The sequence below is a fragment of the Macadamia integrifolia genome, chromosome 9, assembly GCF_013358625.1.
Source record: "Macadamia integrifolia cultivar HAES 741 chromosome 9, SCU_Mint_v3, whole genome shotgun sequence".
Classification (NCBI taxonomy): domain Eukaryota; kingdom Viridiplantae; phylum Streptophyta; class Magnoliopsida; order Proteales; family Proteaceae; genus Macadamia; species Macadamia integrifolia.
The window spans coordinates 13783748-13806069 of NC_056565.1; the positions used below are offsets into that span (position 1 = coordinate 13783748).

The 22322-nt window shown below is 39.9% G+C and overlaps 1 protein-coding gene across 1 annotated transcript; it reads left to right on the forward strand.

Moving 5' to 3' along the window:
- Positions 1 to 9641: 9641 nt before the first annotated feature.
- LOC122089317 lies at positions 9642 to 20510 on the forward strand (the record flags this gene model as incomplete). The annotated part of the gene is given in 6 exon segments (XM_042658949.1): positions 9642 to 9788; positions 11052 to 11142; positions 11306 to 11478; positions 17898 to 17925; positions 18166 to 18274; positions 20135 to 20510. Coding segments are annotated over 6 exon segments (630 nt in total), but the record flags the coding sequence as incomplete, so codon positions are not given.
- Between the last annotated feature and the right edge of the window lie 1812 nt (positions 20511 to 22322).

Sequence of the window (22322 nt, forward strand, 5' to 3'; positions counted from 1 at the left end):
ATCTATCTTCTACTGCCTCTCGGGGGCGAAGGTCCTCTTCTTCTGTTGTACTAGCTTTTTAGTCGGGTCGATGCTCTATTACTTCTCAGTCTATCCCAGGCATATCTGAGGCCGACTAGGCAAAGACGTCAGAATTGCCCCAGAGGAATGAGATGAGTTTTTCCCGTTGTTGTCTTGGCATTGTGGCCCCGACTTGGAACTGACGAGTACTATCCCCTTCTTTGGCTTCGACTCGTATCAGCTCCTCATCCGGTTCTCCCCTCTGATAATTTGTATCATCGCGTAGATCTTCTATCGGGAGCATTTCGTCCGCCTTTCCCTTTCCCCATAATGTGGTGGCGTAGTACTTCCGGGATGCCTCCTGATCGCCTCGTCACTTCCCAACCCCATTCTTAGTTGGGAACTTCATCTTGAGGTGTGGTGTGGAGACGACAACCTTTAATAAGTTTAAGCCAACTCTCCTTAGTATGGCGTTATATGCTAAAGTGATGTCTCCTACCAGGAAGTTGATCATAACTGTTACCTGGTGGTCTCCGATGCCTACCCTCACCTGCAGCTCAACATACCCCTTCTACTTTAACTGGGGTGCCTGAGAACCCTTGCAACGGGTGTTCGACCTTCTTCAGCTTTCCTTTATCTAGACCCATCTTCTGAAAGGCTTCAAGGAATAGGATATCAACTGAGCTGCCGTTATCCACCAAGATCCTTTTTACTCTGTAATCGGCTATGGTCATAGTGATTATCAGGGCGGCGTCATGTGGCATCTGCACCCCTTCTAGGTCATCATCTGAGAAGGAGATAACCGTCCCCATCCTTGCCCTCTTGTTTGACCATTCGACCACATGCACACTTCTCGCATAGGCTTTTACTTTCCTGGCCGAGATGGAACTATCTCCAGTGGTTAGGCCTCCACTGATAGTTGTTATAACCCTAGTTGGGCTTTTATGATCGTCACGGGGGCGATGGTTAGCTTCCTCGGGTGTTCGGTCCCTTTGCCGTTCCTGATTGCCCTCGCGGGTTGGCCCCCTTCTTTCATGGTGGCCTCTACCATCTCTTTGGCGGTTGTCCCTGCGGTCATTGCCATCTTGGGCATCCTCCTTTTTGCGGTCTACAAACCGACCTAGGTATCCTCTTCAGATCATTCCTTCGATCTCTCCTTTCAGGTGCCAACAATCTTCGGTGTCATGGCCGTGGTCTCTGTGGAAGTGGCAATACTTGTCCATATTGCGTCTCTCAGGATGTCGTCCCATCTTCCCAGGCCACTTCATGACTCCGGCGTCTGGGGTTTCTTTTATTTGCATTAGCACGTCCGTCCGTCTCTGGTTTATCTATGCATATCTCTCGAACTTCTTAGGCAGACTGGGTGCACAATCACGTTCAGACTTTCGTCTCTTGCCCTCGGAAGGTTTGTCATCATCTCTTGAGGTCCTTTTACTCCCCACCTTTGCTTCAGTTTCCTCATCAGTTTGGAGGGTTTCTTGCATCTAAATATACTTATCACACTGAGCCCTCAACTCAGCTAGGTTCTTCAGTGTATGCTTCACCAAAGACCTTTTTAGATCTTTATCTTTGACACCTCCCAACAAGGCCGTGAACTCTTATTTTGGGTCCAAACCTCTAATCGTGATCTTCTCTTGCTGGAAGCACTTCATGTAGCTTCACAGTGACTCTCCTTCATGTTGTTTGATGTTGGTCAGGTTCAATGTGGTCTTCTGAAGGGGTTGGCTACTGGAGAATCCCCTCATGAAGAAGTAACTCAAATCGTTGAAGCTGCGAATCGATTTCGTCGGTAGGCGGTTGTACCATAACCTTGCCGCTCCTCTAAGCGTTAAAGGCAAGGTGCGACACATGATGTTTTTCGAGACTCGATGAAACTGCATCACAATCTTGAAGCCTTCCAAATGATCGACGGGGTCTTCAGACCCGTCGTAGGTGTCATATTTGGGTAGACAAAAATCGATCAGGAGCAGGTCCCTTATTACCTCATCGGCTAGAGTCTTGTCATTAGTGAGGTCCAGCTCTCAAGTTCCCATCTGGTTTTTTGCGACCTTTCGGATCTCGTATTTCAGGTCTAGGATCATCTGCTTCAACCTCGAGTCCTCACGTCTCTGTCCGTCTCCTTGGCATGGTCCCTCATGCCTGGCCCCAGTGGCGCACCGCGTCTTTTCTTTGGGTGCGGGGCTTTCCCTCATGGCTTAGTTTCGAGGATTCTGACCAGACCTTATCGATCCTGAACTACTCCGGCCCTGGTCTTGGGCTCGCTCTGGCTGGACATGGGAGCCTCGTGGTGCTCCGTCGATCCTTTGAGAGACGGCCTTGGAGACCTCCTCATTGTCTCGGCCATTCGGTCATACTTCTCTTGAAGGGTGTGGAACTGCTCTCTTGTCATATATTCTAGCGCCCTAGGAGGGGGTGGAAGATTACTATCTCTATGTACCAAATATCCGATTGAGTGCTGATCCCTCGTAGTACCTTCCCGATCATTGTTTCCCCGTTCTTCATCGATTTTTATCGAGGGGGGAGCCCTCCTGAAGCTTCCTCCTCATCCATGTTTATACTCGACGCTGCTCTGATTTTCTTAGGATCGTAGGTTTTCCCCACCATTACTGTCGTTCCCACGGACATCGCCAATATGTTACTGTCGAAAATCCGTATAAGCCGACACTACACAAGCACAGAAGGCAGGGGCCCGGAGGTATCTCCGGGATTAGTCCTCCGATGCCCAAGTTAGTGACCGGAAGAATAGTGTTTTTACAGGAGTAATGGTGGGTGTCGGCGTACCTCCCTCCAAGTTTCTTTCGGGTTCCTTCTTATAGGGTTTCTTGGCCTAGGGTTTTGGGAACCCCCCCTCGGGCATCTTCTCCTCACGTGGTTTGAAGCTTTACGGCCTCCATCAAATGGGCAACATGTGTTCCTCCCTTGGATGCCACATGTTTTCGCCTTGTTAGGTGACAAATTCTACCATATCAATACCCAATCCCCAACAAAATCAAAAGAAAGGAGAAATTGTTCAAGAGAAGAAAGGAAAGTAATCCAGAAGAAGTGTATACAAAGCGTAATAGTAGCGAGATTAAAGATGAAGTCCCAGAAGCCATGACATTATGGTTGACAACAGCAGCTCAATCGATTGTTGCCTTTTGTGGAAGATGCTTAAAGAAAGTGGGGGGAAAGCAATGGAAGAAGAAGAAAGGAAAAAAAGAAAAAGAGACAGAGGAGCAAGAGGAGATGGAAGCAATTCATCCCTACAAGCATGCATTACATCCACCATCACCCCACAAGACCAGTACCCATCTCGTCATACTACCCATTGTACCATTCGGTGCAACAACAACAGCAAGATCCCCACCAGCAGCTCAATCAGCAATGGAAGAAGGAAGGAGATGTGGAGATTGAACTTACCTACAGTGAGAATTTCTACCACCGAAGCACAAAGAGAAAGGGTTGTAGGGGTGGCGGCCATGGCTGCTAGAGGAGAAAATGAAGAATGAAAAGATTTAGGTTTAGGGTTTGCTAATGTATTAAATATATGAGTATTAAAAGTCAGGGTCGGGTTGGGCTGGGCTGGGCTTGGTTTGAGGCCTCAACTCGGGCCTGACCCAACCCTGACCCAGGGTTTCAGTTTTTCAACCCTAACCCACCCTTAGGGTTAGAAAACTTGGCCAAGGCCCTATTCAAGCTCAAGGCGAGTTCGGACACCCCTATCTAGGTATATCACATCCAACTTAGATCTTATCCCATTAATTCTAAACAATCAGGATGGAAATTACAAAGTTGCTAGCCCATTACAAATTGACCAATTTTAGTCACATTATCCAATTCCCACAATGTGTGGTAACATTATCAATGCCTTCAAAACTTCTGAAGGAAAATAAAAGTTAAACTAAAACATCAAGTAACTGGACTAAGTCAATAGCCATTCTTAATTGTGCAATTCTCTCTATGCACACGATATTTATACATTTTCAAAATCCAATGGTTGTAGAAGTTTTTAGAAATCAAATCCATTTTAACTCAAAACTTCTACAACCGTTGGATTTTGAAAATATACACATGTCGTATGCACAGAGAGAATTGTGCAAGAATTGATAGTTAAGAATTGGAGAGAACCTAAATCCAGGTCACATGTAATTTCCGGTCATGGAACAGATTATTTTCATATTTAAAAGTTGGAAGGAAAATGAACCCTCCAAGGTTTCACCACCTTGCGTCTAGGCACAAAGGGCAGTAAAATGATTCCCCCACCGTTAAGAAATTCAAAAAAAAAAAAAAAAAAAAAACCATCCCCAAGTTTAAAATTTAATTTTATTGGGTTACCCCCAAAAGAAATCACTTTTAATGTGGGTCCAAGGTAACTTACCTAGTGAGAGAGTAATGTTGGAATCTAAGAAAGAGATGTGAGAATCTAAGAAAGGGAAAAAGAAGCATGAATGTATCTACACATAGATGGGGTGAAATAACCACTCCACCCCTCATAAAAAATGGAAATTCCACCCCATTAATACTTCCATTTGCTCTCATTGGCCCTAGGCGGCCACTTGCCTTCCAATGAATCCTCTCCTAGAGGTGTTAAATGGTCAGTTTGGCTCGGTTTTGTTCGGATTGAATTGGTTTCAGTCTAGGAATGAAGGAGACTGAAACCAATTCATTAAGAAACTTCAGTTGGTTTCGGTTTGAGTCCAGTATGATTTTGGTTTACTTCGATTTTTCAATATCAGGCTAATTCCAATTTAAATCGGTTTGTTTTCGGGTCTGAACCATAATAAAACCTTACATACATAACTATAGTGAGGAAAGAATTGTGAAACACTTTAAATTTGTAACAAAATCATGGTTTATCATTGTAAGGGAAAGATAACTAATATTGAAACCAATGGATAACAAGTTACTAAGAAAAAAAACTAATATTGAAATCACAAAATGAATCCCACTATCAAATCATTCATTGAACTATCCAACTAATTTTGTATAGTGAACAAGGAGATCAATGGAATCATTGTTACAATTCACAAATCGATTTCCTTGTTTATAACCTCATATTCATTGATTTGTAACAATTCTACTTACACAAAAAAAAATATTCTCACTAATATATGTAAAAAATAGATAATCAGTTCATCTATTTATAATCTCATAATCACTTATTTTTTATTATCTTCGTTTGGTTTTCGATTTCGATTTGATTATTGATTCGATTTGATCCAATTTTCGGCCAATCCTATCATACCTCAATCCAAAACCAATATAATAAGGATGGGTTTTGTTCGATCTAGATATTTTAAGTACAAATTTATCAATTCTGCCTAGGTTTTGACACTCCTATCCTCTCCCATCCATAAAATAGTAGGAGAGACCCATCCATAAAATAGTGGGAGAGAAAGTGTTAGTTGAAATTCCATGAGGATGGATCATAGTCTTAATAATCGAATCTAAATGGATCATGTTGAAATTGCTTGGATCGGATTGGTATCAGTCGAGACCAATCCCACAGTATTGACTGATCCAATACCAACCATTGGGAAGATCTAAGGGTAATTTTTTTTTGAAAAATCATCGTTCGGTTTACATTTTGATAATGTGAAACGAAAACCGCATCAGATAAGAATAAGGTGAAATCAGAATCATTTTCATCCATTTTCGGTTTTTAGCAGTTTCTAATCGGTTTTTGTTATTCAGTTCACAATCGGTTTACATGCAGTTAATAGTGTCGTTTTAGAAAATGGTTTGCATCCTACAACTAGTGTGAATCCTACATATACTAAACTTCCTGAAGAGTCAAGATAATATACTTTTATTTTGCTAAGGACAATATACTTTTTATGTGAAAGACTACACATATGATAACTAATTAACTATGATCCTAGAAATTAGGAAATCAAGAAGTGTGATTGTGTGAAAGTGAAACTCCCTTCTTGGTAAGTATTTTGTTTCTTTTTTTTTTTCCCTCCTTTTTTCATGGAGACCCATCGAAATTCAATACACTTTAAGTCTTTAATGCTAGGTTCCAATTAACTATCAATTTTCCGATTCTAAACTGAACTGGACGAGAATTATGGCCAATAAAACCAAAACTGTTTTACGGACTACTCTTTCTTTATTAAGTTTCAACACTACACCCTTTCTAGAAGGTATAACTTACAATCCATTGCTCTTGAATACATATGATAGTATGGTCTGGATATATCACATCTAACTTAGATCATATCCCATTAATTCGGAACAACCAGGATGGAAATTATAAAATTGCTAGCCCATTACAAAATGACCAATTTTAGTCACGATGTCTCATTCCCACAATGTGCAGTAACATTATCAAATGCCTTCAAAGCTCTTCAAGGGAAATAAAAAACTAAAGTAGCAAGTAACTGGACTAGGTCAAAATCCATTCTTAATCAAACATAAGATTCTTGTGCAATTCTCTATATGCACACGACAATTATACATTTTCAAAATCCAATGGTTGTAGGAATTTTTAGAATTCATATCCATTTTAACCAAAACTTCTACAATCATTGGATTTTGATAATGTACACATGTCGCGTGCACAGAGAGAATTGTGCAAGAATTGCATAATTAAGAATTGGCGAGAACCTAAATCTGGATCACAATTTTCTTGCACAATTAAGAATTGAAGGATCCTAAATTCAGGTCGCATGTCATGTCTGGTCATTGAACAAATTATTTCCATATTAAAAGTTTGAAGGGAAAATAAGCGTTCCAAGGTTTCGCAACCGTATGTCTAGACACAAAGGGCAGTAAAATTTCCTCCACTCTTAAGAAACTCCAAAAAGCCATCGTCATGGTTGAAATTTACTTTTATTGGGTTACACCCCCTCCTCCACCCCACCCAAAAAAAAAAAAAAAAAAAAACATTTATTTTGAGTCCATGGTAAGTGACCTAACGAGCATAGTTAGTAAATTCGTGTATGATACGCGGATTTTTCTGTATTCAAACGTTTCAATAAAAAAGTCATAATTTGGCGTATTAATCCAAAAAATTATTATTATATGCATATTCTATAGGTGCATGTATTATACTCATTTTAAACGCGTATAATATATTTTATTCTTATTAATACGTTTAGTTTGAAAAAAAAAAAAATTCAACCCCAAAAGTCAAATTGACACTTCTCCATTTTTGTAGGTTTATCGATTTTAAGAAAAATGTGGATGACACGCATCTCCTTTTCTTATTTTATTAGTTTCAACCCTTCTTTCCATATTGCCGCTTCCTCTCTCCTTTATTACCTTACATGCACCCTTTATTTAACTTCATTCAAGCTTATCCTAAATCTATTAATCAAGAACCTTATGTGCCCACCTTATTGTTCCTATCCATTAGCCTATTAAGTCTACTTAATTGTAATTTTACCACTCAATTTAAAATCTTACCTTAATTACGAATCTACCGTTAGTTATTATGATTAAATTATTGAATATCTAAATGGAGCTATACGTGATCTGATTCAGGTTTTAGAATAAGGATCCGCATCAGTAGGGGTTGCTGTGGATTTTCTTATTTGATAAGATAATATCAATGATGATATTTTAATTTGTTAAATGATTATCTACATGCTATTATTATTATTATTTTGACAAATAAATGCCATTATTTACTATGATAAAAAGTGGTTGATGGGTCACCTATCAAAATTGGCTATGATAGTCATGATTAAAATTAATAAATATTAGATGTAAAAAAAAGAAAAAAGGATCCTCCAATTGAAAAACTAGATTGGATTTAGGTATTCAAAGGAGCATGAGATATTAGAATTTAGTTGTAAACAATCAGTTTTAGTTCATTCTTAGTACTAAAATAAACCCGTATTTTTACTTATGGATTTTTACATATCAGTCGTATTAAACACATATTAAACATGTACTGTATCATTGTTGTGCACGTTTTATTGAGTCGAATTTCTGAAAAGTATTATTTCCATATGACTCGTTTAATTGCCGTACGTATCTATTCCTGTATTGTTATCGTTCCCGAACTTACTAACTATGCTAATGAGAGGAGTAATATTGTAATCTAAGAAAGGGATGTGAGAATCTAAGAAAGGGAAAAAGAAGCATGAATGTATCTACACATATAAGGGGTGAAATAACCGCTCCACCCCTCATGAAAAATGAAAATTCTGCCCCATTAATACTTTCATTTGCTCCCATCGGCCTTGGGCGGTCACCTGCCTTCCTAGAAATCCTCTTTGAGGGGTGTCAAACGGTCAGTTTGGCTCGATTTTGGTCAAATTAAATTCGTTTCAGTCTAGGAATGAGGGAGACCGAAACCAATCCATTAAGGAACTTCGGTTGGTTTCAGTTTAAGGCCAGTACGATTTTGGTTTACTTCAATTTTTAATATTGGGTTAATACCAATTTAGACTTTAGATCGGTTTGTTTTCGGGTCTGAACCATAATAAAGTCTTACATTCATAACTATAGTGAGGAAAGATTTGTGAAACACTTTAAATTTGTAATGAAATCATGGTTTATCATTGTAAGGGAAAGATAACTAATATTGAAACCAATGGATAACAAATTATTAAGAAAAAAACTAATATTAGAATCACAAAATAAACCCCAGTATCAAATCATTCATTAAACTATCTAACTAAATTTGTATAATGAACAAGGAGATCAATGAAATCATTATTACAATTTATAAATCAATTTCCCTATTCATAACCTCATATTTTCACTTAGACCAAAAATATATTTTCACTAATATTGGTATCAGTGGAGATCAATCCCAAAGTCTTGATTGATGATTCAAATCCATTGGTACGATCTAAGGATAAAAAAATCTCAAAAAACTGATATTTTTAAACAAAAGAAGTGTAAATCTGTACAATCCAATTTGATCGTAAATGATCCATTATCGATCGGAATTGGTATCAGTTTCACCCTATCCCAAGTCTTAAAACCTTGGCTACAATTAGATCCTCTCAAATGGGAGAGAACCCGGTGCTACCCTCTGTCCGATGCGCGCTAGACGCACCGGGGCACCGAAGAGGATCCGGGTCTGCCTAACAAGCGTCGTCCATGCTAGTGCATATGATGGTAACATTCTTTAAAAATTGTGTAATTCGATAAATTAATTTCCCATTTTGTATGATCTGGTAAGTTTGTCAAGCGGACATCCAATGATTGATCCGTTAAAACTTAAAACGGGAGGAAGGAGATTTACAACTTACAAGGGAAAGCTGCGAGCAAGAGCATACGAAGTACAAACAACATTGCGCCTTGCACGACAAATAAAAGCCCAAGAATAATTATAGAATATATATTATCTTACTCCTATTGTTTTTTATATTTCTTTTGACGGATTAGATTAGACTCCAAAATTTTGAGTTCTTCTTCTTCTTCTTTTGGGAAATCCCAAACCATCGAAGCAGAGAAGAAGCAACAGCAACAACGAAGCTCTTGTAGTCGTCGAAGAAAGACAGTGAGAGGAAAAATCATCATTCGAGCTCTGCCTGTTTCGTGGAGGAGACTATCTTGAGGTTGAGAAGCGAGTTCGAGTCTACAGAATGGATGTTGAAGTTTCTGGTTCGAAACCCTCGACCATGGGTGATGCCAGAGGAGGAGGGATAACAAGGGAGCAGATACGTGTCAAGACGAAAGACTTGCAGGCAGTGCTGGAGCAATGCCAGAGAGCTCTTGAATTGCTCAGGAACGCTGGTGAGGATGACGTTGATGCTGAGGGGGAAGGGGAGGAGGAGGAGGAAGAGACTAGGGAGGTGATTGATCAGGATTCGTCGTCTCAGTCTGGTGATCTTGATACGAATGAGGTAAGACCTTGGTTTCCTTTCGTTTCCTCTTTTGATGATGTCGTTGAATTTTCTTTTACATAAAATTTTGTTGTTTCCGATGAACCTACTCTGTTGAACGTTTGAACCTAGAATTAAATTATGCTAGATTTTGCACCGTTGCGATCGATCCAGGATGATCTTAGCAGATTTAGCGCGAGCCTGTTTATCTAATTGGTTCTTACCCTGTAGGCACTTTTTTTTGGGGGGGGGGGGGGTGGTGGTGGTGTAAAATCCTTTTTTTAGGCACTTGAAATTTTGGAATATTGGATACCTAGCCGATGAAATTTTTTGTTACAGTAGTATGGTTGGTTTGCTCTATTAGTAAAGCATTTGGTCTATTGGGGATAATATTTATGGCATCACAATTATACCATCGTTCGGCTGGTTAAGCTTCTCTATTTTTCTGTCTGAAATTTATGGGGTGCTTTGGGACATAATTGTGCCCATCAATGTTTTCTGCAGCATCTTTTTGCATATTATGGGGTAGTAATTGTCTCGGTGAATCTGTATGGAAGTATTAAGACTGGATTCTGTAAGATTGATTTGGATTGCAATTAAGGATGCACGATTAACATGTGGGACATGTGAAGTATGTAAAATCAGAGGCTAAGAGATCTAGAATATGAGTTCTGAGAATTGAAATTGGCTGTCCATTGGGAAGTATGGGTTTTGGCCTATTATTTTTTGAAATCCCATGGAAAGGACCGAAAAAGATGAAGCTTTTATTAACCTCTTCTCATTTTCATCCTAGCTGTGGGTGGACTATTAATAGCATAATAGACATGTAGATAAATCATGTAAACATGTTGAGTCTCCAGTGGTTACCTTGAGAAGCCATATCAACACTACAGTAGTTTAATCTGTACCATTGAGTGATACAGTCTGACATCACTTCATGAACAGCACTGTTCAGATTGTGAATCCCTTTGTTCATGCTCCCTGCCCATCTGAATAGCCTAATAGTCGAAGGTAATGGAGTCTATCATGAGGAAATAGTTTCATATGTGATTTGTGAGCATTACCTGTTACCATATAGTCAGACAGTAAATTTATTTGATCATTTAATTCTTTAAAGTTGTCTATTTCTCTCATCAAAGGAAATATTACAATGATGTCATGGTTACACGAGTACTTATTCTATAACTTTAACTAGCTGGTGAATTACAGCTATTAGCTCATAGCTACTTCACTTCAGATTCTTAGCATCTAATAATAAAATGCTCTTTTCTTGTTCTTATGCAGTTATGTGATCTTCTGAAATCTAGAATTGAATCACCCAACTTCCTCGAAAAGTTAGAGAATGTCCAGGTGGCAGTACCCCAAAATATGGCAGGTATGCACCCAAACCCTCCTTTCTGTGTAATTTAGCCACCCCCTTTTCCTCCCATCCATTTCGCATTTTGTAGTTTGTTCTCTTATATCAGATTTGCTTTTCTTGGTTGGAATCCAATATAATGATCTCAAAGTGCTAACAAAGTATATTTATGTGGTAACAGAAGAAGGTAGCTCTTGGGACATGGTCAGTGAAAATGATTTATGGGATGGTGCAAATTTGGATGCCAATATCGAGTCAGACCCAGAAGGTTTTGTCCTAGTTAGACAAGAAGATATAGTGGAGGGCATTGCATGTTTCATGGCTGCGTATCTGTTATCTTTGAAGCAGACTAAAGTATGTGCAATTTCCCTCATTTTCTTGATGCTTATGCCTTTGTTAGTGTAGTCAGTTATCTTTCTCATTTCTTGTAATGCCTTTATTTATGCAAATCAGGGAATATAAAAGATTTATAAGTATGCACACTTAGCAACTTCCTTTGAATAGCTACTATCTTAATGATGCATATGCTTTATTTTTTTCTTTTGGGGTTTTTTTTTTTTTTTGGGGGGGGGGGGGGGGGGGGGGGAGCCCATTAAGCTCTTGATTTCTTTCTCATTCCTAATCTCACCATAGAGATGGCCCGTTTCCAATTATGTTTCTATTTTCAAACACAGTTTTTGGCTGGGAACTAGATTTTCCATAGAGACTCTTGGGAAGGGGAAGATAGCATAGTTGTCACGGTGTATAGGCGACCGAAGATGTTGGAGGGGCCTTGGACACAAGGCAATGAAAGATTCCCCTCCCTGGATGCAAGGCAGTGGAAGATTTATTCCATGGGATCAATATGACAGATCAATGAACACAACAATACTAATACGATAGTTGAATAGGAACCATACCCATATCCATATCGTTTGTCGAAGAATTATCCACTACTACTATCCTCCCACTGTTGATTATGTTTGCTCCCTTCTCCACATAATGGCTAGGGTTAGGAATTAGGGTATTGCTAACATTATATAGACTGGGAGTAGGGGCCAAACTTGTCAGACAAAACAACTGATGCCTCTCCCATAATTGGCTCAGTTGTTAATAGGCCCACACGTAATAAAATAATGCTTTGCACTTTAAAGCGGGTTAATTGAAGCTGCTATCTACTTAGGAGATCACCTCCCATTTTGGGTTCCATCCAACCAAACCCATCAGTCAACACTCATCCATTAATCCATACCCATACAATGACTGGATAATATCCCATACATGATGAAAACATTACATTCTCCTACTTGGGCTATAGGAAGTCGTTGCTCTAACTTTGGATTAGAAAACTGAGCTCATAAAGGAAGTGTTGAAAGTAGTGTGCCCTAAACAATACACTAGGGTCCAAGCAAGAATACAAATACCCAGTTGTAAGCGTCGTCCATTTTAAGTTAATATGATACTTTTCACGTCAAAGTGATTGCCCCACCTTTTCTCCCTTGCCCTCGAAGTCTTATCGAGATCCATCCAATCTTCCACTGACATTCACATTATCTCCCCCATCCCCAAGTACAAATCCCTTCTCCTCACCCACCTGGCGTTTGCGGATGACATCATGATCTTCTCTAAAGCCGATCCCACCTCCATCTCCACCATTATGGATTCCCTCCATGCCTTCGAATCCATTTCTGGCCTCCGCATTAACCTCCTTAAATCTAGTCTTTTCCGCTCAAGTGTCTCGCCGGATGCCGAGGCTCATGTCCTTGGTATCACTGGATTCTCCCTTGGCTCCCTACCTATCAGGTATCTTGGCCTCCCTCTCATTACTTCCAGGCTCTGTGCCCACCATTGCTCCCCCATGTTGGACCTTCTCAGGAAGAAGCTTCAACTATGGAAAGACAGACTTCTCTCCTATGCGAGTCATCACCCTCATCTGCTCTGTGCTCCAATCCATGTACCTTTACTGGTCGAGAATCTACTCCCTCCCCACCTCCATCACCAAGACAATCGAGAGAATCTTCTACTCCTTTCTCTGGAAAGGCTATGAAGCCTCCAGATTTCTTCACCCCCTCAGATGGGACAAAGTCTGTCTCCCCAAGGCTGAGGGGGGGTTGAGCATTAGGAGAATCAAAGAGGTCAATTTTGTGGGCATCCTCAAACTCATTTGGAAAATTACTTCTAAGCATAATGGGATTTGGGTTGATTGGGTTCATTCCTACCTCCTCAAAGATCATTCCCTCTGGTCTGTCCCTGTCCCTGTCTCCTCGGTTGCCTTTTGGATCTGGAGGAAAATCCTTTCCCTCCGGCCTTTGGCTCTCAATGCCATTTCTTTCACCATCGGATATGGGTAGACCACCTCTTTATGGATGGACCCCTGCCACCCTGCTGGTATCTTTTCCTCCCTGATCTCCCTCTAATCATCTGCTCCTCTGGCATTCCCAAGTCGGCTCTGTTGGCCCACATCCTTTCTCCTCTTGGATGGTCCCCCTCCCTTCCCCCTCCTCTCTATGATCTCTGGTCTTCTCTCCCCCCACTTCCCCCTGGCCATAGAGGCAGAGCTGACTCTTGCACTTAGCTCCCCTCATCCAATGGGATGTTTTCCTCTGCCTCGGCTTGGTCTTTTGTTCGTTCTTCAGGACCTCTTGTTCCTTGGTGTAATCTTGTCTGGTTCAAAGGACACATCCCCCGCCACAACCTTACTCTTTGGAGATGCCTTTCACATTGTCTCCCTTCCCAAGCCTTATTCACTGGCATATTCCTGTTTCCCCCTACTGTTGCTTCTGCCCCCTTGGAGAGGAAGATACCAATCATCTCTTTTTCAAATGCCCCTTCTCTTCCTCTGTTTGGAAATTGGTAGACCCATCTTAGAATTTGATAGAGAATGGATTTGGATGGACATGACCTTCTCTAGCCCCTCCATCTGTGACATCATTGGGAAGCTAGCCTTTTCTGCCACCATTAGCCACATCTGGATGGAGCGTAACATTCGTAGATGGTTGTCCAATTCTCGCTCCTTGGACAAGATTTGGAATGCCATCTACTTTGATATTACCTCCAAAATCCAATGCTTTCGCCCTAAGCCTGTCCTTAACACCCTTAGGAATAGACTTATCCTTGCCTCTTAAAATATTCACATTGACACTATGCCTCCTCCTTAGCCCTCCCCCCCCTTTTTTCTTGGTCCCTTCGGTTCGCTCTCTTGCCCCTGCTGCTGCTGACTTCTTGGGTGTTCCCTTTTTGTTTCAGCTGGTTCGGCTAGTTTTGTTTTCCTAGGTTTGGTTCCTGTTGGCTTTGTTTGGGATTAGCCTCCCTTCCCCCCCCCTTCTTTCTTCCTTTGTATATTCTTCTCTCTTGGTAATGAATTAATTTATTCATCCAAAAAAATGCTCCTGAAACACGCTTCTTTTTTTTTTTTCTGGTAAGCCTCTTGAAATACGCTCGGAGCCAAACCTTTGGTCAGTGGATCTACAATCATAATGTCAGAAGTGATATACTTAATAATGATTTGTAACTCACAAAGCTTCTCTCTAACCAGAAGATTCTTTATATCAATATGCTTTAAACTTGAAGAACTCTTGTTGTCATCAAGAAATATAAAGTTGCTCCTACCGACCTTGAGATATATACATTGATCTACCTCTCGAATTCTTAGAATATCCTTTGAAGAGTCCAGTAATGGTCTTAGGATCACCCTTCCACATCTGTGAATTGTAAGGTCTCACTTTCGTTGCTCAAAACAAGTAACATTGTTTTGTTCACGATGCTCCTTACCATGTCCATAAATGTATGATTCACCTCAAGATCAAAAGCTTTGGATTGATCAAACCCAATCCAAATTAAGAGAAAACTGATAAGAACAAATTCATTGTCCAGTGACCCAATCATATTGGTTGTGATACTGATTGAAAGATTTATTCCATAAGACCAATGAACACAACAATAATAATAAAGGAATTGAATATGAACCATACTCGGATCCATATTGTTTGTCGAAGAATTCTCCACTATTGCTTTCCTCCCACTATTGATCTTGTCTGCTCCCGTTTCCACACATTATATAGACTGAGCACAAGGACCAACCTTGTCAAACAGAATAACTGATGCCTCTCCCATAATGGGCTCAGTTGTTAATGGGTTCAAACATATTAGAACAATGCTTTACACGAGCAGGTTAATTGAAGTTGTGCTGCTATCCATTAAGGAGATCACCTCACATATTGTGCTTCATCAAACCAAACCCTTCCGTCAACATACATCCCCGAATCCATACCCATATAATGATTGGATGCTAGCCCATACATGATGAAAACGTTACAAGCGACACCAAGAAGGAATCTAGGCAACCAAGGTGCCTGGACACATAGGTGATGCCTTGGCAACTATGGAAGATAGCATATTCCATCACATAGTTTGAGCTTCTCCAAGATGTATTGCCAGTCTCATCTTGGTTCAGGACATCAATATATCATCTTTACCATTTTAAGAGTTCTCATCTGTGATCCATCTCCTTCTTGGCCTTAAGCTCTTCAATGGAATCACAGATGCCAATTCCTATGGAAGCTGATCTGGAAAACCTTTGCTGCTGCAAAGCTTAGAGCCTTTAAAATTTGCAGCTTATGATGTACGTGAGAGAGTAGGGAACATACCTCGATCTCCATGCTTGCCCTACATGGACTGTGGATGGAAAAGAGAATGTGCTAATCATCTATTCAGCTATTGCTCTTTTTAAAAGTGGGGTTAATGCCACATTTTTGTTCTTTTTTGTTTGGAACGGATAATTCCAAATGACATTGTTGATTTTGTTTTGTAGAGATGCTAACGTGTTATTTTTGGTAAAAGGGCATTTGTCAATGGTATCAAGCATTGGGAAGGAGTATCTTTCAAAAAAGCGTATGCACTGTTAAGGTGTCCATGTAGTTTTCGGTGGCTGTATTGGTACCATATTGTATGTTGACATAGTTAGGCTAAACTTTTCCGGATAATGCAGTTATCATATATGTTCAGTTACCACTTTTATGTTGATCTCATCACCTGCCATGAAGAGGGGGCTTTATGAATTTTAGGTTAAATGTGGCCCAATTTATGGGTCATATTGATGTAAGGTGGTTTACTTAGGCAAACAACCCCAATAAGTAATATACTCCAAACCAAAACTACAGATCACAGCGCCAAGTAATAAATCATAGAGTCTGAAAATATGCTGAACTGAAAGAAAATCGACAACTCACACAAGCAGGCCCTTTGGGGCTTCAAACCAAGTTCTAGTACTGCTAATAATGTCCTCAAATAAACCTTAAATGTTGGCCGAAAGTAGATCAACAGAGGAAAAACTAACCAGTAACAGTTCTTGTTAGGGAAATAAACCAGAGAATCGTCCCCCTCAAGGTGATTAGAACACACAAATACAGATTAACCGTATCTAGAGTAATTAATGGGACTCACCCATATTAGAACCATAAATGGGAGTGAAGAATACCAATGATGTAGGTTGGGAAGCCTCCACAAGTATTAATCACAAATCTAGGTTCCTCACGCTTGATGATTGTTCGATGGTCTTCTGCAATCTCCCTCACAGATCTCTTCCACAGCTCTGTGTGTAAACTATGTCTCACCTTATGATGACTGCAGAGACCATAGAGACTACTTATGTTAGCCCACCAGCCCTAACTCCTCCCACAATAGGTGGGCTGGGCCTATACCTCTTAGTGGGCTGAACCACCATGGGTCCAATTGATCACCCATATTAGTGTGGCCCAAAAACCCAATAATTCTTTCCAGGATTAGGGTTTTGAGCAGGTTAAAGGAGAAAACCTACGGCTTGATATGGGCTGCCCAGATGGAGCAGTAAAGTACGTCGAGTGGCCCCCCAGGTGTGTCCTTCAATTCTCCAAAGGGCTCTCAAAACAGACTGCTGGTTGAGGAGATCTGATGAGTCTTGATCTGGATTTAAAATAGAAACTTAGGGAAGATTTTCAGTGGCAGCTTCAAGAGGCCCTTAGTGGCTTCAATCTCCTGGTCAAGTGGTCCTTTAGAGATCCTTGATCAATCCTAAAAGGGGCTCCAGCAACTGGTCTCAGATCTGTGAGATCAGGGAAATCGATCCTAGGCCAAAAACCCTGATTTTTCTCAATCAATTTGGGGAACTTGGCTGGTCTTCGATCTCAAGTTGCAGCTGTGCTTCAGTGCTTCAACAGGGCTTCAATATTCAAGATAGAAAGATAACGAAAGGGGAAAACATAATCGATAGAGGGAAGAGGAAGGGTGAGGAAGAAGGGGTTGGTTTGGGCATCTCACCCTCTCAGGTTTTAGGCATGTCACCCTCTCTAGTTTTAGCTCTCTTAGCGATGAATTAAACTCAAATTTTCATTAATTCAATCTCTCTTTCATTAAAATCGATGGGTTATTAAATATTCTTCTGAACAGGGTCTTCCTCTACAATTTTATTGCTCTGGATTCATCCCCTTTAACTTCTACTTATGGTTCTTCCCTTTTCAAAGCTCAGGAGTCAGCTAAAATATATGTATATATATATATATATTTAAAAAAAAAAAAAAAGAAGGAAAAAAAAGAAAGAAAGAAAACAAAGAAGCCAACTGTTCTGGAGTAAATAGATGACCTATGCCAAACTGGCATAGGTTTGTTGACACATACAATTTGTTATTACTCTCTCTCAGTTCAGATTAGTTCCAAAGCTGGGGAAGTTTACTTAAACTAGCTGAGGAGTGAGTTCAAGTTTCTCTGTCAGAAGAGATATAGTTATGAAGGATTTGACAGATTGCACTATTGTTTTGCAGGATTTGACTCCAAATCAACTCCAAGAAGGTTAGTTTGACTACCTCTGCCTCAGAAGGCTACCCTGTAACAATCTCCCTTCTATGCTCTAAAGAGAAAGTAATATGAAAATCTGTGTTTTTGGTTTTTTTATTTTGTTCATCCCTATTTCATGTTATGATTGGTATTCTGTTATTTCCCAGTTGAGTCAAAGATGGGGAAAGATTTTGTTGAGAGAACGACAAGGATTTGTTGAGATGGATTTCTGACATTGTTTTGCTTCCTTTTCAGCCCTCAGCAAAACATTCTCTGTAAAAACGAAGAAGGGAAAACTTAGGAAGGCATGGGATGGAAGCAAAATTATTTATAATGTAGCATCCTGGAGTGCAACTGCCATTGGGTAGGTTGCTTATTCATTCTCCCTAATTTATTGATGCAATATATTCGCTTCCACTATCTGTATAATCAGTCAATTGTTTTGTTAGGATTAGCTTGATCATGTTGATTGTGGTTTTATACCAACTGGCTGCCAATAATTTATGGTTTGGCCTTTTAATTTATGGCTACTTCTGCTTCATATTTGGAAACCTTTTGCTGTGTTGTAGGAGTCATGGTAACAACATAGAGCCATTCTGTTACTTCTGTTGTTATCAAAATTGATCACATTTAGAAATAACCCGATGAGGAAGTTAAATTCATCTTCATTAATCAACTATAATCCCCATCCATTTTCTCTTGGGCCCTGTGTGTTTTTGATGGAGAAAAGTCGAAAAGGTAAAAGGGGTGGGATACTTGTACTTGTTTCCCACAAACTACCACAAATAGGAGTGTTTGGATAAGTGAGGTTGGAAACTTACCAAACAAGATCATTTAATGCAGTTATTGTTGTCTTCTGATGTGGCAGTTAACTTTTCCCACCCCATTCACTTCCAAAATCCTTCCAAAATTGGTAGGACTTCATGGAAAAATTGTTTTGTGTCTCTCTCCTCTTCCTATTTCCTCTCTTTCCCATATAATTCCACCTCATTTGCATTTCCTCTCTTTCCCATAGAGTTGGGCCCCACTAAAAGTTACATATTCCATTATTTCATTTCCTTCCCTTTCCTTGTCAACCCAACCCACAACATGTGAGACACAACCTCACAAGTTTCCCACCCCTTTTTATCTGTCAAACAGACGGAGCCTTAATGATATGAAGTTTGTGCACTTTATGTGGGTTTGAGCTAGCATTAGTTTTTCTATGCATCCTCAGTGAGCATCAAATAGTACTTGTTAGGGAGTGGTTGGGATAAAATAAAGCATTATTTAGACTGTTTGGCAGAAGTGTATTGAAAAGAAGTGAGATAAAACTTCTCATCGGTGACATATAAATAGTGGAATGAAAAGAAACTTTTCAACGGGGTGTTTGGTTGGAAGTAATGTTAATGTAATATTCATTTGGAAACGTGTGGAACCCATGAAATAGAGGAGGTTGGAGGTGGCATTTTTGTTGATTAGAGCAGAAAATTAGAAATGGTCATTTTTGAGTAAAATATTTACACAAGAAGAGAAGAACACGTAGAACCCACAAAAAATTGCGGCTGCAACAAGGTTTGAACTCATGGGAAATTAGTTTTGATGTATAACTTGTTGAATTTAGATTGCTTTTGGTTACTTTGACTTCCCACTTTCATTCATTTCATTTTCTCTTACCAGTAAAAAAATCATTTCACTTTATTTTGAACTAATTGAACCCTTAATCATCCTCATTAGAAGAATGGTAACCCCCTCCCCCTCTCCTCTTATTTTTTTTCCCCTGAACAACCCATACAAAAGAGGAGAAACAAATGGAAAACCAAAATTGGGAAAGGCTGAGCTCATGGAGAATGGGTAGATATTGGGTCCAAAGTGTATTCTGGAGAACTTTCAATCATTCAATTGTTGTTTTCCCCCCATTTCCATCTGTGGGGCAGGGTGGTGTCAAATGTTCTTTTCATACTGTTTAGCAGTTTGCAATCAGGGTGGTTCACCAGAGCTCTGTAATTTTTCGATTATTTAGTCATTATTATTTGTCTTATTCTTATTTACATCTATGCTCAAGAAGCTCCCCCAGGTACATGCTCCCTCCACCCAACCCCCCTCAAAATAAATAAATAAATGAAGAACCCCCTGATCAAGCTAATGAGATCCTGACCTCATATTTGTGTTTCATTTTCTTTCCTTAATTCCATAGTTTTTACTGATATGTGTATTTTCTTTTGTATGTGATTGCATCTGTAAGGATATACCAAAACCCAGCACTATTTAGGGCAGCTACTGTGGCCTTTTGGACTTCATGTCGTGTTATATCAAGGCTTTTCTGACTTCAAGGGTGATGCCTTGACGATTGGAGGCTTGGGATTTGCTCTTTGTTCCCCCGAGTGCCATCAAAGCAGCGCTCAAGTGGAGTCCCTTGTATTCTGTAACATAATCACTTTGTGCTACGAAATTAATTGATTGCTTCATATCATTGTTACCTTTGTATATATTTTCGTTTCTGGAAGCCTTACCTTTGTATTCATGGGGTCGTGTGACCAATTTATTCATGTGTGAGTGCTCTCACTTGACCATGTTATGGTGCTTTCTTTTATGTTAATAATTTGCTACTGTTTGTTTCTTATTGCATTGCAGTCCTGAGTTCCCTCGAGTGTGTACATCTCTGGTTTCATCCAAGTCTAACAACTCATTTCACTACATTTTTATGTGGAAAAAAGGTTGCCCCCGCTTCTGGCTGTGTTGCCTTTTGCTGAACATGGATTGATGATTTCGTCATTTTGGCTGTTGGATCTCTGGGAAACTCCTTGAGTGTACATGCCAAATGTGGTGATGGTGGTCTGTATCAACCATACGGCCAATCGTTTATATAAGTTGTCTGTCTGAAGTGAGGAGGTGGAGGGGGCAATGAAATTAAACCAAAAATAATAAAGGAATGCTATTGACCAAGGCAGGTGAACTTTGTAGCCATGTGACAAGAAATGGACACAGGTAAGTCTATGTTAGAGAGATTCATGTACTCTTCTCACTGGTAAAATTTCAATTCAATATGGGTATTATAATGTTGGTTAAATCAAGTTATGAAAAAATTTTAAGAATTCCATGAACTTCTAATCTACATGGTATGCTCATTCTCTATTGAAATTTGAATAATGTGATGAGTTAAGACTGGAGCCCTTTATAGTATGGATCAACCTAAATGTTCCCACCAGCAGCATACAACTTAAAGCCAACCGATACTGTATGTTGACTGTAAACATCCAATCAAGAAAAAATTTGGTCGATTGTGACCAATACCTTTGGAAAAAATTTGGTTGATTGTCTCCTATTTTTCATCGACCAATTCTGTACCAATTCTCTATCGGCATGAGACACATGTCTTATTCTAATCAAATGGTTGTGGATTAAACCCCTTTTTCTTCCAAAACAACACTTGTGCCAATGCAAAAAATCCGGATGTGACCTGCAAACGTGAACAAAGAAGGGGGGACGAAGAATAAGAAGAAGAGACGAAGAGGAAGGGAGAATGAGCAAAGAAGGGAGACATGGTCTGGAGATCTAGTCAACGGAAGGGAAAACGGGATACTAGCTGTACCCCCAAACATGGTTTCAAATTTTGATCGAAGAGGATGAAAATCGTCACCCAATCATGGCCAAGAAGGTCAATGAGGGCAACGAGGTCGCCAACGATGTGAAAGGCGGTATAGCTACTGGGATGGGGTGCGGCATCAGTGTCACCATTTTGACCGAAATTTTCTAAGTAATGGGGAAGAGGATCGAAATATGCCATTCAAAGACTCCATTGAGACAAAGATGGGCTGTCAAGAACGTAGAGGAGGTAGGATAGGCAGTTGGTCAGATCTAGTATGGATTGTACATGGACTAATTTCTGAAAAAAAATTATTTCTTTTCTGGAATCTTCATTTCTTCTTTTACTAAGAAATTATGTTTGGTTGTTGGTGGTGGTGGTGGTGGTGTCTTGATGGTTGGTGGTGGTGGGTCAATCCAAGGATCAGGTTCAGTAAAGGAGTTTAATGGTGGAAGCTGGAGATGCTGTGTCCAAGTTCAAGAGAGTTGTGCCCTCATGGGACTGGTTTGGGTCATGCAAGAGTGAGAAAACTGAAGAAATTTCAATCCCCTGTTCCCTCATAGCGTCTCCCTCGACAACCCAATTTCTAAAGTTGACTCTTCATCCAATCCTGCCCACCTTATCCAAGCTACTAATTTTCTCGATAATCCACACCAGGGACTGAAACAACTAAGGTTGTGTTTGGTAATGTTTCAAAAAAACGTTTCTAGAGTTTTTTCATTCCATGCGGAATAAAGCATTAGGTGCATTTATGGTGTGTTTCGTGTTTTTTGGAAAAAAAAAAATGCTAGAAACAAGAATTGACGGAACGATGAAAGCTAATTCTGTCGTTCCAGTTTCGTTCTCC